This window comes from Nothoprocta perdicaria, unplaced genomic scaffold (assembly GCF_003342845.1).
Source record: "Nothoprocta perdicaria isolate Ctin4 unplaced genomic scaffold, notPer1 scaffold_404, whole genome shotgun sequence".
Lineage (NCBI taxonomy): Eukaryota > Metazoa > Chordata > Aves > Tinamiformes > Tinamidae > Nothoprocta > Nothoprocta perdicaria.
Genome location: NW_020455649.1, coordinates 254,424 through 273,055, shown reverse-complemented (window position 1 = coordinate 273,055; position 18,632 = coordinate 254,424). Strand labels below are relative to the sequence as shown.

At 38.5% G+C, this 18,632-nt stretch overlaps 1 protein-coding gene across 1 annotated transcript in view; it reads right to left on the bottom strand.

Annotated features, from left to right (window-relative positions):
• Positions 1 to 18,632, bottom strand: part of GUCY1A2 (guanylate cyclase 1 soluble subunit alpha 2) — a 132,001-nt gene that overhangs the window by 55,638 nt on the left and 57,731 nt on the right. Inside the window, exon 4 of the mRNA XM_026045604.1 lies at positions 6,173 to 6,658. Coding sequence (XP_025901389.1) covers positions 6,173 to 6,658 — 486 coding nt within the window. The remainder of the gene's footprint in view (positions 1 to 6,172; positions 6,659 to 18,632) is intronic.

The following is an 18,632-nucleotide window of genomic DNA, read 5'->3' as shown; positions in this document are numbered from 1 at the left end:
TTACCTCCTAAGCAAATGTTGCACTTAAGTTTCAAGGTATCTCTGCAATGATCTTTCAAATAAATCTTTTATGATGCTGCATTCTGCTTTTCAATATAGCTCAGAGGTGGTCAGTGTATGAAAACCCTTCCCATGGCATGGATTCCAAGTGTCTGTCAACTGAAGCTCAGAAAACTGTTCATCTGGTAGGGCTAATTTTTAAAAGAACTGCCTTACTACAAATCCCAGCTCCTTTCCCGAGAGCCTAATTATGAAGCAATTGCTCTTTCTAGGCCTGGGGGCATTTTATTTTTAGTAAGTTTAATGATGCTGCACACTGGCAAGTTCAGGAGCATTTTGCAGGAAGACTTTTATTCAAACTTCTTTCAGTAACACCTACTTAGTAATCTTAACTATAAATCTTGCAATATCCAATATAAGGAGAAATTCTTTCATCTACACAGTAATCCATAGARGGCTGTTTTCCTTAGGAGAGTAGATAAACAACTAGTACCTACTGGGTAGACTTCATGACTAGTATTCAAAAAGTTTCTTTTTTCTCTAGTTAAAAGAGATGCATACAATAAGACTTATGGTTTCATTATGTCAATATCAGGATTGCATGTAAACATCATGGAAAGCATGTGTCACAGTCTTTATGTGATTTATCTCTTTTTGTAAAAAATATGAAATTGCAAAAATCACATCAGATATAAATGATGAATAGAAAATATCCTATATAAGGTAGTTGCACTATAAAGAATTGCTTAACAAGATAAGCAAATATTAAGATGACAATGCATAACTTAAGAAGCACATTTCAGCCTGTTGTTACTGCTCTTCTCCAGAAGTCAGGGTGGTGGCCTTAGTTTGCTGTAAGTAGTACTGGCATTAAAACTATTTCTGAAAAGCAGCACCTTCATCAAGGTTGCATGAGTTTTCATTTATCTGCATTTAAATGCATATACCAAATACTTTCTCCTAACTTTCCTGAGTAYCCTCCATATTCATTTATGAAGTCCAACTTATGAATTATATTGAAATGTATGGAAATGCTGCTGYATATGAAGGACCGGCTTGTCCAGGTTGTGCCACGTAATCTTCCAATCTGAGATTCTGAGAAAATCTTGGATCCGAGAAAATATTGGATTGTTTAGGTTGATGGAAAGTGAAATAGATTTCCTCCAATCCTTTCGAGGGATACATATAATAGAAGGCAGAAAAACTTGAAACAAGAAAATGAAATATTCAAAGGACTGAGGTATTAAACAATAGTTTTGAAAACCAAAGCCCTGGGCGATTTGCATGCTGTGACAAGGCATGCTCTTGCCCAGAGATCTTTCCTGTCAAGCCACTATGTCCAAGCTTGCTCATTGACATGGAACAGGAAGCCTCAAAAGAGTATGATTGTCTAAATTCTTGCTCATTGACATGGAATGGGAAGCCTCAAAAGAGTACGATTGTCTAAATCCTCTTCAGAAAAAAAAAGTTAGAACGTGACCAGGATTCACACACAAACTTGGGCCTTCAGAAGCATTCCTAGGGCTTGTAATTTACACATAGACTTTAAAACTTGAAAGTAGCTTGACAGAAAAGCAGGGCAATGCTTATAAACAGAAGTGTCCTGTTAAGTGAGGAGAAGTGTGGGAGGAGAGAACAAGAGAGAGAGAAAGAAAGAAATGCAACTCATGGAAAGAAATAGAAATTGTGTAACTACTGGGGAGAGTCCAGCACAGGTTATGAGGATGATCAGGGGCCTGGAACATCTGCCATATGAGGAAAGGGTGAGAGAGCTGCGAAGAGAGGTTCTTGAACGTCTTTCTCTGGAGATCTTCAAAATCCACTTGGACACAATCCTGTGCCACATGCCCTAAGTGACCCTGCATGTGCAGAGGGACTAGATGATCTCTAAAGGTCCCTTCCAATCTTTATGATTCTATGATTCTATGACATGCAAAGAAGGTATTCTTAAAGAAGAAATGATACACAAGAGCAGAAGGCCTGGTCCCTTCAAGGGTTCTTGAGTGACAAATTACCTACAATAGGGTAATATACATGGAGATTTTAGTGCTCTGTGTAGACCTGTATGTTTACAGAGTGACTTTCCGAAGCCTGGATGGCTGCTTCATTTGCACAACTCCCAGAAATTAATCATATAAATCATCCTCAGAACTGGAGAAAAATGCTAGCTTAAAGTAACAGGAAATCTTAAAACAAGCTCAAGGTCCTCCATGGTGATACGCCAGATCTACAAGGTGATTCCAGACAAAAACAAATCTTTTTTGCTTGGTTGGGTGTTTTTTTTGCATTTTTACTGAATCCAGGAATGCTTCTGAGTTCCCAAGAAGATCACAGATCCCTGTGGTGGGACCTCAGCAAAGCAGCTCATTGAAAGGTCAGCTCTGCCAGGCAAGGWAGCCCCATGCAGAGGTAGGTTCTGTGCAAGGGAGACTGCTTGGTGAAAATCTGTCCTGAAGAAACGCCTCAAGGATGCAGGCTGCCCTGTCCAGGGAAAGGATTATCAAAAAGAATATCCACAAGATTCGATTGGGATCTGCTTGGTTTGGCATTATGCAGCCAGCAAATAGCCAGCAGTGCTGAAAACCAGCCCCACCAGGTGCTGCTTCTCCACCTGCTGCAGCTAAAGGATGAGGGGAGAATTGAGGTTGCTTTCGAAAGGAAAGGAGCTGAGAAAACAGCTACCTACAGAGGCACAAAGAGTAATAGTAAAAAAAAAAAAAAAAAAAAAAAAANAGTGCTGAAAACCAGCCCCACCAGGTGCTGCTTCTCCACCTGCTGCAGCTAAAGGATGAGGGGAGAATTGAGGTTGCTTTCGAAAGGAAAGGAGCGGAGAAAACAGCTACCTACAGCGGCACAAAGAGTAATAGTAAAAAAAAAAAAAAAAAAAAAAAAAAAAAAAATTAAAAAAGATCCCAGAACAAAGACATACTGCTCGGAGGAACAGAGGCTGCAAAATGCTTGACAGTGGAAGATTTCCATCTGCAGAGGTAGGTATTCAGTGTGCGCTGTGGCTGCAACATATCTAAATAGCATATTTAATAAAGAGATGATTTAGCTGTACAATCGTTTTCCAGTACTTGGCTCATAAACAGCAGGAGTTCAGATACAGAGAAATAAATGTTTAAACAAAACAAACAAAACAGCACCAGTATATGTTTTACTCAAAGCAGTTGTTTTCTCAGTTTACTGAAATCTTTCCTAATATATCTGCTCCTGGAGTCCACATTTCTATTTCCATGCTCACACACAAAACCTTACCAAGACTCTTTAGAGCTGTATTTACATGGCTTTGATTTGCAAACTCTGCTCAAGAGCATCTTTTTGCTCTCATTCCCCAGTTCCAAGGCAAATATAATCAGCTCAAATACCAGGCAGGACCAGTTTCCAAAGACTGCCATGTACACACTCAGACTTTCCTCATCCCGTCCCCTGAGAGGGTTCCTCTTGTCTTTTTGTCCAGGCTGTTTGCAAGCAGATTCTTTTTAAAATTTCTCTTTTTAAACTACATATACATACAAGCACATATAAAATACAGACCCTTCCATTCTGCTAGCACTTTCCCATAGGCTCTTATCTCCATGCTTCTCAATCACTGCAATATCCTCAGCCTGGACAAATGTAATCTGTTACCACTGGTAGCTATTCAAAATACTGGTGTAAAGTGGTTTTTTTTTTTTTTTTTTTTTCTTTCTTTTTTTGAGGCCAACATTTGATTCTATCATTCATACAAGTGCATCCCTTCACTGGATACCCTTTCCTTATTTAGTCAATTATAGCTGCTTACTTTCATTTATAAGACATTTCAAAGTTTAATCCTTTCCATTTTATCCCTCCTCCAAACATTTCTTATTTTGTATACAATAGCTCATTATGTTTGTCATTCATTTCCTACTTGTTAAATATAAGCATCCTTATGCGTCTTTCCGTGCAATACTTCCCTATAAACATCGTTGAATAAATAGCATGAAACAATTGAAGATTATTACTTTCATTGCATTGTCTGCGTCCTAGATTAGAAGCACCAAGGTTGTGAATCAAAATGCTATAAAGTAAAGCTGGATGAATAATTCATAGCATGAAATTTATTTAATGAATTTTGCCTCATTTTCCATTTACAAAAAGATGAATTTGTTATGCAGAAGTACTCTGCAAATAATCTTTGAAAATTATTCTTGCCATGTTGTTTAAACACAAGCAAATTTGAAAATTGGTCTGTTTAGATTTATATATAGGTCACATGACAAATTTCTGTCACCTAGTTACAGGAATATAACTTAGAGGGAGCTTGTAGGTACAAAYAGTGGTGATTTAAAATTCACTGTTTGACAATAATTTCTAAAATAATAGCTGTGGTGGTGGTGAACATTTCTAACAATAAATTTAGCTTCCACAACATCATCTGAAACAAATGAGTACAAAAGCTATTTTTATTTTAAAATGCAAATGCTTTTTCTTTTTTTTTTTCCCCAAAAGACTTGTCACTTTATTTTAAGCCTAGTTCTTGAAGGGAAGGAAACTTCCATGTCCGAGTTTCTTCTTCTTCTGTAATGCCCAACTGACTCATTTTTTCACTTAGCCCATAGTAACATTTCTTACCCCCCAGTTTGAGGTAGTTTCCTGGAAAACTTTTTCCTCTTCTGGATATATAAATGTTATCTTGCCTATCTTGGCAGCGATCACCTGATTTCACCAGTCAGGACAATACTGCTATTCAGCAAAACAGAGCTGTGTGAAAGGCAATAAACCATGATCTAAATAACATAATATTCATGATTTATGGATAAATATTCCTTTTTAACATTCTCACATGGCTCAACCAACTTTCCTTCCAAACAGGTCAGAGAGTTTGAGATACTGCATTTCCTATTCCCATGCAACAGATGCAGCTTTTGACAAAAAAAAAAAAATGGCTCAAATGACTCAAAACAGTTAACTAAAATTAATGATCTGGGAAAACACTACATACATCCATGTACTAGATCCAGCCTGTGAAGCAAGGTCACTAGATCCTGCTCTTCACAGAGGGTCAGAACTAGCAGTCCTGCTCAGAGCTGGGTTCAGCTCCAGAGCAGGCAGCAGACACAAGCTCAGCTCAGTCTTCCAGCCTTTTCTGCCTATGTTAGCAYGGCAATTTTCAAACGAGGATTTGTGCTCCTCATCATCGCCCTCTCCCAACATGTTGTTTGGCTTTTGAGTAGAAATAACATCCTCTAGTCTGGCAGCACAAAACATACCCACAATATGATCTTTTGCCCCAATAAGTGGTCTTACCAGCCTTCTTCTATATAGCATACACTTCTACCTGCAGCACCTATTATAATTTTGCAACAACAGTCATTATTACTTAGATAATGAATATTATTAAGTGCCTTTTAAAGTGCATTAGAGRGTAAAAATTAAAGGAATAGTGTGCCTGTGAAAACTTCTCTGTAGTCTACCAATAAATACTGTTTAGAGCTATCKGAAAACTGTTGATTTCAGATGTAAAACAATTTCAATATATAATTTTATAATTATATCYTTTTTTTATGAGTGCAGTCAGTGTTGGCATCAACTTTTTTTTATTAGGAATTTGTTCTGCTTTACCTATTATAAAATTAAAATATCTTCTATTCTTCTATTGTAGATTTCATAGAATTTCACAGATAAAAGACCTCAGAAGCATTTGCTTAATTCTATCTCCCCTCTTTTTTCCTCTCAGATTCATAATGGATTTCCTCTCTGAAGAGAAGGTGATAAATTCTAAAAGAAGATCAACATATGCAGCATCTCCTTTCCTGCAGAGGAACTGGGAACTTGAACTAGGATCATCAGTGCAGACTTCATCACTGTGCCTGATGTGTCAGCTGAAAGTAAACTACACTATAACACAGGTGTATGTCCCTGCAGGAAAATGGGATTATAGGACATATATTCTCATGTAAACCATGATGACAGTTAAACAACAAAGTATTTGATTTTCAATGGAAATACTTCAGATTTAGTTTATTTCTCCCCAAACTCAGATTTTTCCAAATGAACAAATAATTGCCTTTTCCAAATGAACAAATAATTGCCTTTCCCACTTTTATAGAGAACATCTATAATTTAGAAAGGTTTTCTTCTGGGAGGGGTTTTGGTTTTCTCTCTTTTTTTTTTTTTAATTTATATAATTTGGCAATTGAGTAATTACCTTGTAGATGTCCAGGAAGCCACACTGATGGTCGAAGCGCGTGTAGAGCTCATTGAGCATGCTGATGACCTGCATGGGGGTGCACTGAGCGCAGATGGCAGTGAAGCCCACGATGTCCGAGAAGAGCATCGTGACATCATCAAACTTCCTCGCCTGGACTTGCTGCCCCTGCCACAGCTGCTGGGCCACTTCCTCTGGGAAAATGGAAATCAGGAGATCAACTGTCTTCTTCTTCTCCTCTTCCAGGGCTTGGTGTGTGCATTCTAGTGTGGCTTTCAGCTTATCCATACGTTTTTTCAAGCCATCTTGGGCCTTTGCTTGCTCCCCAACCAATATGACGTCACGAGTAGCATCGTGGATGGGAATGTCTGAAAGGTGAAGGCCTCGGCCCATCAGTTCGTCCAGCTTGTCCACGCAGGGAGAACCCAGAAACAAAATTGAATTTGACTCAGGCACATGAATCATTTGTCCTTTAACTTCCATCACCTGCAGAATAAAAATAGAGTTTAGAAAAGTAAAGACAAGGCAAATATAGAGGAGTCCCCACCTTACTCTCAGTTTAGTGCACTGCTACTTAGCTGCCTTCCACTACCTTGTTCATCTTAACCATGAACGTCAACCATGACCTGTTCAAACAATGAGACTCACCCTCAATCAGATGTTTGATTTCTTTCAGCCCAATTAAATAACAAAACCGCAATAACACATACTTCTCAGAACAAGGTAAAACAGTGTTTCTAAATTTTGCTCGTGGAATGTGCCTCTCCTGAAAAGCAAATTCCAAAGTAGCTCCTTCTCATTAATTAAATGTCAATTATAAAAAAAAAAAAAAAGGAAACCAAAGAGAAATGACACCAAAAACCTCAAAATAGGTTAGCAAAATGGTGCTGTAGCTTCTGTTTTTTTTTTTTTTTTTTTTTTWGTGAAATAGCTATTGAGTCATGGGCAGTCACATTACAGAGGAGTCAAAAGAAGAAAAGACACAAGAAAGAACTCTATAAAATAATGAAAGACACAGAAAAGTACATCAGTTCTCCTACTTGTCTTCTCATACATGCAGCCTAATTGAAGGAGTTATCTGCTGGAGTCTGTGTATTRCTTGATGATATTGATTCACAGGATTTCTCTTTGTGGAATAAAAGAAAGAACCATAGGAAAGGAATATTAGAAATAATCAGATGGTTCTTCACACTKTTATATAGAATCCTTAAAATATTTTCATCTCAGTTCCCAGATTCTCTGGGAATTGTTTCACTGTCAAACAATTCGATGTCATGATGCTTGTGAGAATGAGACCCTGGCTTGTTATCTCTTGCACAAATCCATCCCTAAAGTCATCAGACTGAAATGGTCATTGAAGCTCAACTGAAATTRTGCATTTGTGGTTTGGGGCTACCCTCTGATTTTTTTTTAACTTATTTGTGAGTCATGAGTAACTGTATATTAAAATAAAGAAGTAATGGGCCATTTTTGCCTTGAATATGGGGTTTTTCTTGTAAAGAAAAGTAAAAAAATACAACAAAAAACTTAGGTGAGCACACATGTTTTGCTTAAGCAGAAAAAAAAAAAAAATTGTACCGTTGTGTAAATATAGCCTACCATAGCCTCTGCAATAACAGATAATCATAACTAATGTTTTCACGTAAGGAGTGCAGAGTCCAGGGTGATGTTCTGCTAGGTGATCTAAAATACTACAGTCCTTATCCAAAGGACCTCATAGTCAAAACTGACACAATGCAGAAAAACACACAAACTGTGCTTCCAAGCAGATTTCCCATACTTGCTAGGTAGCATAATGCCTGAATTCCACATTTTGCAATTATGTGCAATCCGCTGAAATAATGATCTCCAGTCATCCTTTCTTTCGTGAAATGGGCATTCCCTCACTCTCATATGAGTCACTGTTTCATTTAATCCTCCTCCCATCCACAATCTTCCCCAAAGCAATATAGGAAAAACCTCCAGCAAAGAATCCAGCGGTGCTTGCAAAAAAAAGTGATATGACAGAAGCACCCAAGTGCCTGAGATTTCCTGTCAAGTTAACATGGTGCTTTACCTGCTTTGGGGAGATGCTGTGAAGCTACTGTTTCTGYTTGGGATTTACTACATTGTGTAACCGGCCAGTGTTGCAGACCCCAGTCTAACTGTGGGATCTGTGCCCATCCTTTCCCCAAGCCTTTCTGCCTCCACTGCAGCATTCCCTGCCCATCTGGCAACTCTACAGATGTTACTTCTGACAGGAACAGGGGAACTCAGCAAATGAAACATCTTCAGCATTTCAAATGGTCATTTTCTTAATTCTCATTCCTACAGATCCTTTAATGTTTACATTTCTAAGGCTTTGCTTCCCCAGCTTCATTTTGGAAGAACCATCTCTGCAAGAAGGTTGGTCAGACAGGAAAAATTAAAGCAACAAAGCTTTCTTTTTTCTTTTTTTTTTAATGAATTGAAATAGATACTTTTCTTATGCATGTAACCTCAACCTTTCAAAGGGCACACATGGAATTGCCAAATGTGAGATTCCTAATGCCTAGGAATGGCATTCCTAAATTCCCATTCTTTTTTTTTCCCTCCATTTGAAGACTAGTGTGCCTAAGACATCATTGATATACCAAACAAATGCATCTCCCATCATGACTTCATTCTTTCATCTCCAGATGAAAATAAGATGTCACTTGGGGAGAAAAGAGGGTGACCTTGGGCCTTGGCTAAGCCAGCTTGGCTGAGCGGGAGCTTCTTTCTAGCAAGTCAAGGCACKTGGCCAGGAACTGTGTTTCTCCTATTAACCTACCATGAGACTAGAAGAAAATTAATACATCCCTCTGTGCTTCTGCTACCCTTTTATCAAATAAGGCTTTCAATTCTTTGATGTGATTCCTGTCTGGTTTAGTGAATAACGTGCCAGACAAGCACTTTGGAGGTCTATGCTCYGCTTCTGGGTAACCTCAGGTAAATTATCAGCTGTGGATGCTTATTTGGCTTTTCAACACAGTGGGAATAATAACACTACAACACACTCTGAGATTTATGGGTGGGAAGCAATAGAAGTCACAGGTGAGCCTGTAAAATGSTTAACTAATAATAACCTGCTCTTCTGCCCAAGCGATCTGAGCCCATGCTTCACCAAGGCTGAGGGCTTCGATGTGTTTTCATCGTGTTGAACATGTTTAGAAATTTTTCTAAGATATTCTTCCTACATAACTACTCAAATTTCAAAGGTGTCAAAACTTCAGTGCAACTTTGACTATATCATCTGAACATTTTTAATCAGTTTCTTTACAGAAGTTATTGGTATTTCCTATCCTTTTTTTTTGTGTGTGTTATGTTAGTGATTCAGATGATACGCTCTTCCTTGATGACTGAGGGTTTTGGAAACTGAGCTGGTAGTCTTCAGGTGGCCAAATTAGGAAATTGGACAGTGGATATAAAGCTGCTTGGGGAGAAGTAATCATCTCTTGTAAAAACCTAAGTACTGCATCTCTCCACTCTTTGCAAAGTCCTTTTCTTCCAAAGAAATCATTAGCAATGATCCTTTCTACATATGTGCAAACTGTCTCCCAACGTCTACCTACTTTCCCAGTCTCTTGACTACAGAGTTTCTGATGTGATTCCAACCTATTGCAGAGAGTTCTGAAATGCAGCTAGGACACAGCTCTTTCCTTTGGACCTTTTTGACTCTTAGATCCTTTTCTGTACCTTGAAGTGTAACTGAATGAAATGCGACACAAGATTTCCATGAAGTTTGCCATAGCATAGCTCGCTTCTACGTGGTTCCCCAGAGCTAGTCTGCTTTTTACCCAGACTGTAAGCCTACAGGCAGCCAGGACTACATCATCTGTCTTTTTATATATATACATATATATAAAAGCAGGGAAAGATTGAAACAACATTTTTATCATCAGTTGTATTTCATTACTGCTCTATTTCATTGCTTTCCTGTCTAATTATCTTCCTCCAGAATAAAATGAGAATATGGATCAAAAGCTTATGAATCAAGTGTCACCTCCACTGCCTAGTCTTCAAGGAAAAGCACAGGGAAAAGCACCATGTGCTGCACTGACAGAAGACAATACTCTTCTTAACAAAGGCAGGCATTTTGGAATACTGACTGAGTGAAGGTATATACATCTTCTGGAAAATACTAATGGGAAAAAGAGACTATATTTTTAAAAAAGATTTGAGATTTTTAAAAATAAATTTAAAAAAATTAAATAAATTTTCTATGACATTAGGTTATTATGAAATTGTGTATTATCTATCCTCTGCAATGTCTTTATAGATAGTGGTGCTTCCACTTTGACCACTATATAATCCCTGCTGTATTGTGAATAGAGTCTTTTTATTTTTATTGGGAGTGGAGTAGGCCACAGTGAGCAATGACACATACATGTTTGACTTCATAGAGTGATATAATTTAAATAGAGCTTTTTATTTTTAACAAGTGTATTATTAATGAGAGGACTAAAGGGTGGTTGGGGAAAAGCGACCTGTGAAAAATCAATCTATACAGCATCACACATTTCAAAATACAAAAAAAAAAAAAAGAGCATCAGTTCAGAAAACAGAAAGAATCACTGCATCCTGAGGTTGGGAATACAGGATGACTTTTAGAAACATGAGTCAGCTGTGGCCAGTTATTTAAAACATCTGGATTCACTTCCCTGAGTGCCCTGTATGATATAYGGCAGTATCTCAGGGCCATTTACAGCAAGATATTCCAAACTATTTAGGCAGTTAATTTAAGGCAGCTTAAAGGGATTTTGTAAGCACTGGCCAATGTAACTGATCACTTGCAGAAGAAATGTTATGACTCTGCTTGCTGTGTTTCTAAGTGACACATCTAAAGGGAAGGCGATAAGTATGATGGAAGACACTAGAATTCAAAAATCTCTTGACAAATTGGAGAAATAGGCTGAAAATGGGATGTAACTGAAGCTGAATGAAGGAATATTTAGGACAGGAATATTCAAATGCACAAATACAAGGTGCTAAGGACTAGCAGTTCCTTACAAGATGATTCTCAGGTTACAAAGTAGAATAGATACATCTAAGTCAACAAGGCATGCTGTTCTTTAAAAAAACAAACATATGAGAGTATATAAACAAGACTATAGGTTGCAAAACACAGGAAGCAATCCTTCTGCTCTGACCACCAGTGCTCAGGCCCTGGACACATGAATTTGTTCATGTTTAGTTTAACAGTTAAAGAAACATGTGAAGCAATGATGGAGCATCTGGTGAAGAGAAGTGGAAGTGATGCAAGGTGTAGGCTATATGATCTGTTCCCCCAAATTAGAAGCAACTGGAGCTCATCTCAAAGAAGAGAAGACTCAGGATTTTATGACACTGCWAATAGAGCTGATACAAAGAAGAAAAACTACACACTTAAGACAAGAAATAAAAGGCTAAAACTGGAAAATAAAAATAATTTCATTGGTATATTCCTTTCTAATGATAGGATCAGTGAAAAGAGAAACAGATTGTTTGGTTAGGACCTCATTTCTCCATTATTACAGGTTTGTGAGTGCAGGTTAAACAAGAATCTGCTAAAGCTTATGGCTCGTGCTGGGAAACAGAGGGATGAACAYGATGACTTAACAGATATCTATGTAGAGATGCAGAGGAGAAAAGTAAATGGGTATCATTTTGTCTTCATACCAAAACTATACAACTCAAACAGCTCCAAGATAACTAAAGCAGTGCAATAACATGGATAGTGTAAAATCCCTCCTACTCCACTCAGCCTGGAACTAATTAGAAGGCTACAGTGAATTAGGCACAAAGAAAAACAGGCACTTCTAGCATAAAATTCATATGGTGTACCTGCCATGTCTACCTCAGGGGTGTACCTGCCATGTCTACCTCAGGGCGGTATCATATCCTAGAAATACCTAATTTTCTCCACTAATATGAAGTTCAGATATAATTGATCACAATGGTCAATTCTAGAATTCAGGGAATTCTATTCCTTGTCAATATAAATATGCTTCACAGTAGTAAAGATATTTTTTCATATTTAAATATAGCTAAAGGCTATTACATAAATGCATCAAGCAAGATATAAGTGTAAATCCACTACTGGACTTCTATTTTAAACATCCCCAAATTCAATGCAGTTATTTGAACAAAAGCTTCTTATGTCTCTAAGTTAATTCAACTCTGAGGTTGGTTGACGACTAACACAGTCAAAATATGATTTTGAATTTAAACAGAGAACTAGAAACATCCATCACAACCTTCTGATACTAAAACTCTGCTTGTAGATCAGAATAAACTAGAAGTCAGAGCCAGCAGAACTAGCTATCAACTAAGATTCATGGGAATAAGAAAAATTCAGATTCAAATGAAGCCCTGATTTACCATCTAATATCTGTCAATTAGACTTCAAAACATCTAAATTCAATAGAAGAAGAATTAAAAAAGCACCAGCTTCCATTACACCTATCTTCTGTGGAAAAAACAAGCAAACAAACAAACAAACAAACAAAAACACATATCTTCTTCATAGAAGTGAAAAAAGCATTATTTAATCAGAAAGAGCATAATGCAGTTGAATAAATTAGGCACACTTGCTCAACACGACTTGGGATGTGTTCAGGTTCTTGTGGAAGTAGAATGCTTAGCATTTGCTTACAAACTTGGATTTCCAGCTCGATGCATTGTCAAAAGCCATTATTCCACACAGCAGCAAAGTGACTGTTACAAATTTCTGGTTATTTATAGAAATCCCTGGGGTGTTACATAATATGCAACAGCCTCCAAACAAAGGGAGCAAATTTAACATTTTCTGTGTGTCACAGATACTCCAGGAACATTCAGTGCAGCATGAATACTGGAGGGGGTAAACCTGCAGAAAATTCCAACCACTGGTGGGATGAGAGAACCATTATAATACCTCCCTCTGAATGGCAGCACAGCCCTCTGGAGTGTTGGCCACTCCACCCAGCTTGGTATCATCCACAAACTTGCTCAGGGAGTTCTCTCTGTGCCCTTATCCAGGTCATTGATGAACAGGTTGAACAGCACTGGGTCCASTACTGACCCCTGGGGGACACCACTGGCCACCAGCCTCCAACTGGCCCCATTATCACCAMYCTCTGAGCTGTGCCATCCAGCCAGTTCTCAGTCCATCTCACTGTGCACTCGTCCAGACCACTCTCCCAGAGCTTTCCTATGAGGATATTATGGGAGACAGCATCAAAAGCCTTGCTGAGGTCAAGGCAGACAACACCCACGGCTCTCACCTCATCCAGCCGGCCAGTCATCTCATCATAGAAGGCTATGAGGTTCGTCAGACATGACTTCCCCTTGGTGAATCCATGCTGACTACTCCTGGTCACCTCCTTCTTCGTTTGCCTAGAGATGCTCTCTAGGATGAGCTGCTCCATCACCTTACCAGGGACWGACGTGAGGCTGACCAGTCTGTAGTTGCCCAGCTCCTCCCTCTTGCTCTTTTTGAAGACTGCAGTGATGTTGGCTCTCTTCCAGTCTTCCAGCACCTCCCCTGCTCTCCAGGACTTCTCGAAGACRATGGAGAGTGGCTGAGCAATAACCCCTGCCAGTTCCCTCAGCACTCTTGGGTGCATCCCATCGGGGCCCATAGATTTATGGGTGGCCAGTTTGCCTAAGTGATCCCTAACCCAATCCTCCTTGACTAGCAGAAGGTCTTTTTCTTGCCCTTTTATCTCTCTTTTGCCTGGGCTCTGTAGTTCTTGGGGATTAGCCTTAGCAGTAAGGAGAAAAGCARAGAAGGCATTTCGTAACTCTGCCTTCTCGGCATCCTCCATCACCAAGGCCCCCTCCCCATTCAGCAGCGCACTAACATTTTCCCTAGTCTTTCTCTTGCTGCTAGCATATTTACAGAAGCCCCTCCTGTTGTCCCTGACATCCCTCACTAACTTTAATTCCAGACGGGCCTTAGCCTTCCTCGTTGCRTATCTGCATTCTCTGACAATGCACCTAAATTCTTCCCATGTGGTCTGGCCCTTCTTCCACATGCTGTAAGCTCTTTTTCTTTCATTAAGTTTGCCTAGYACCTCCTTGCCCATCCATACAGGTCTCCTGCCCTACTTACTTGACTTCTTTCTTGTGGGAATGCAATGACCCTGAGCTAGGAGAAAGTAATGCTTGAATATTAGCAAGCTCGCTTGAATCCCCTTTCCTTCTAGGACTAAGGTCTCAGGTGCTCCCTGAAGAGGTCAAAATCACCTCTCTTGAAGTCCAGGGCTGCAATCCTACTTCTTGTCCACCTTCCTCCACACAGGATCGTGAATTCCAACATCTCGTAGTCACTGCAGCCAAGACTGCCCCCAACCCTCACATTTCCCACTACACCATCTCTGTTAGCATCATTGGTATACCAAGTCTTGGTATCTAAACAATAACAGTGTGATGGATTAAAAGCCAAGATATCAAGGTTGGATCTAAGCCAAGGCACATGAAACAAAGGCAGGTGTGCAAGGCAGAGGAAAACATGTCATCGGCAGGTAAGGAAAAAGAAGGAAAAGATGTCTCTGCCCTTTGCATATCAGTCTGTAAAATCAGCTAGATGATATAAAAAGTGCACTACTACCTCCGAAAGTGCTCATGAAAATTTAGAATTTCTCTTTTTTTGCTTCAAGAGATAGAAACTATTTTTATGGTAGTGTTACTCCAGATTGGTCCTTTCGCTGAGTCCAAGATAAATCTAGCCCAGAGGCATAAAAATCATGCAAASAAAAAAGATTCCTTCAAGGGAAATCTCTCCCTTCACACAGTAGCTAAGAGCCATAATTCAACTCTCTGTGTGCCTGCTCCAGCCTGTTTTCTGCACTGAATCTGATGAGCAAGGATGAGCAGTGYGGCCAAGCTGCATGGCGCAGAATATGACAGACAGCAAAACAACAGGAGGAAAAAAATTACCAATGTTTCCCAGATCAATTCAAGATGTCACTAAGGTAACATGCTTAGATTAGATTTTTTTAAAAATAAATATCTTCATGCACTTAAAAAAGGATCTGTCTGAGCCCCATGAAGAGCTCCCAGGAATGYCTGTCCTTACCCAGCCCCATTTCCATCTTCATTCCCATCCCTATCTCAGCCCAGCTCAGGGCACCAAGGATCCAGAAAATATTTTATTTTTCCTAAAACAGATATTTTTCCTTTCCCTGGAAAATCTAYTGACTCCATTATGTTTGACCTATTATGTATTGACTCCATTATATGTGACCTATTAATAGATGTCACACACTTTGACTAGGATGTTAGATTTTTAGATTTTTCGTTATCAGTCATGCATCTCTTTGCCCTTTCATAGAAAGCCTGGATATTTTATGAAGGTATGGAATTACCTAATGTATTCCAGCAACATAAAATCATTGCAAGTTTACCGCATCAGGGTAAAAAAAAACCCTCTGTTTCTACTTGTCAGGAATGAAGCAGGAAAAATAATTCTGTGGGAAATGTCCATTTGCTTAGCCTAAAAAATCTTCCTCTCTGAATGTTCTTATTAGATTGACTCTTTTTGCAATCAAATTGAACTGTCGGGCATTTCTCATGGATCGAGACACTAGAAACTCTAGGATTTCTGCTCCTAAATTTAAGGATTTTAGGACACCATGGAGCTTCTCAGTAAGATTTACACTCTAGACATAAAGCCTAAAATGGAGAAAAGGATTAACTGCTCTGAGGAGCTGTAGATTCTGAGGAGATTCCAGTTTATGGGATATTTCACAGATTTTTTTTCATTTAATTCTGAGTGAGTTAAAAGTCTTTTAAAAAAATCCTGAAAACCAGAAGCCCTGCTTCTTCACGGGAACTGTGAAAACCRGGATAGCAATAAACATATTCCAAGCAGCAGATTCTCAGCCAACACATTTTTATTAATTTTGCATTTCAAATCAAAGAAAAATACTTTCTTTTGTACTCACAGCCGTGTCACAGTTTGATTATAACATAGCCAAATCAATCAATTGTTAGGGAAACTTCGCATATTTAGCATTCTCTCAGTGTTTGTATGTGACAAATGGAAAAGAATTACATGAAAGTTCCAATGAACTTATGTAAAACAGGACTTGTTGCCTTAAGTCCTTTTTGGGAAAAGGAAATAAGTCTATTCAGCTGCATTCTCTTTCCTTTTTTTCTTTTTTTAAAAAAAAAGTGGAGAATGAGAAAACAAAAATGAAACACTTGGATAAGTCATTAAAGCTTTCTGAAAAGTTGCTTCTTCTATTCCAGCTAATCTCCACTAGCCTGATAAGGCACAGAAGTGAGGATGACAAAAATACTCACTCAGTTTGCCATCTTCACTTAGGGAAAAGTCAAGCTTGCTACCATTAAATCATCAGGAATAATTATTCTAAATTAGTAGATAAGTTCCTAACATAACTCTTTTCTTGTCTTTTTGCATGTCTGTCTATATTTTAAGCACATTCATGTTGATAGAAATTTATGCATTATCATTTATAATAGTCATTCTCTTATGTGCAACAGTCTACCCTGTCCACGACTCTGATACTGCATGAGTCAAAACAAAATCTGGTAGCAGACTTATGGATCTCAAAGTAACGCATTTTTATTTGGGGCATAGAAAGGGAGAGAGTGAAAGAATGAAAGAATCTGGGAATAAATTAAATTCTGGACTTCTGCAGAGAACAAGAAAAGTCCACAGCTCCTGCCTCAGAAGCAGATCACAGGGTCTTTTGACAAGTGACAGTACCCAGAACCCATGCACCAGCTGGGTCATGTGGAGGTAAACTCAACACACCTAATGGTGGGCACTCCTTTGGCTGCCAGCTGCCTTTACTGATACCCAGGCACTTCCTTGCCATGTTGGTATTTCACACAGACAGCTCTTAACATGCTGAATTACAAGCAGAAAATTCCACTTCTGAATAGAAAATAATGTACTATCATTAAGTACCTTTGTCTGCTTGACTGCTTCCTTAAAACCTCGCTCCTTCTTTTTCAAAAATACTATTCTCTTCCTCATCTTAWAAACAGTGCAATGACCAGCACCTACAGCAAGGTAATGTTCGGCGCACCCCACCATATCAAATTTTTCAAAGTCAAAGATATCAGCAGAGAAATTTCTGTTACGATAAATGTCTAACATAAATTAATGAGAATAATTTGGCTGCCTTTCCAAAATAGGACATGGCTGTTGTTTAAAACAAATATGTCCTTCTCTTTTTATCTTTTGTTTACATTGTGCAAATCCAGCATCAAAGACCTTTCAACTTCTCTCTTGAAATCTTTATGAAAGATCACTATCTGATTAAAGAACTATACATGTTCATGTGATCAAAGCTCTAACTAATTCATTCTTCTAAAGAGTTTCTTAATTGACATCTCTTGGTTATTAGTTTGTTAAAGACAGATTTTTTTATTGATTTCTATTAAAGTCAACCCGATGGGATTTTGGAAGAATGCAGCAACTATCATTGAAGCCAGTGGAAAGGCTCCACAGTTTGGATACCCTTTGGATTAGTTCCTACAGTTCTCACTACAATATTTGTGCAGGTGCACAAATAAGATCAACACCTAATCCTTCCACTATTAGTATTCATCACCTAGCAAAATCTTGTTTGAACACAAACTGTCCCAGCTCTCTAAACTGAACTGCTAGTACATAGTATTATTCTTCATTACTCTGTGATAACCCTCTCTAAATATTTTCTTTCCCAGACCCAGGTAAGTTTGTTTCTTGGTGGAATTTGTTTTTAAACAAAATGCAGTGAAACAGTTAACTGAGAATATAAGTTTATTCATGAGAACAGCAGGCTATGAGCAGAAGAGCAGCTCTCCCCTTTGATCTATGCAGAAGAGATATATATAGCATCCATTAGGAGATGTGACATTTCATCACCAACCTAGGTATCTTAAAATTCCTGTGATTAAAAGATCTTTTTGCCTTTGCACTAACTGGCTTGCAGACATTATTATCCTTTAGGACTTAAATGCACCAACTGCTTTCCCATTCTATTTCATTTTAAGTATACACATCAGTTCCAAACTCCTGCCAACACCACACAAAGCAAACTGATTAAATGTAGAGTTCTCAGTTGGTATTTTTACTTTGTTTTTCTTTTTATTGCACCATATATCAAGCATTTTTGCAGCTCTGATAAAGGACTCTATCATTAGAACCTGATACAGAGATTCATCAATCCCAGTCTCTTGGTGCAGTGTACRTTTTCAGAACACCAGGACAAGAAATTTCTGTTTTTCCCAGACCAATCATTTCCAAGTTAGATCTAATTAGAGAGAGCTGTTCCACCTCTCAGTGAAGCCACTGTAAATATACCCAGCTGACTTTAATGACAACTGCATCATGCCTTTAAAATTAACTTTTTATATTTTACTTACAAAGACTGAATTCCTCTCAGTATGTTCGATATGATACATTGCAGCATTAATAGGCCTCTCATCCACCACTTTCTATTCATTATCATATTCAAACAGTAAACCAGATCTTTATGTA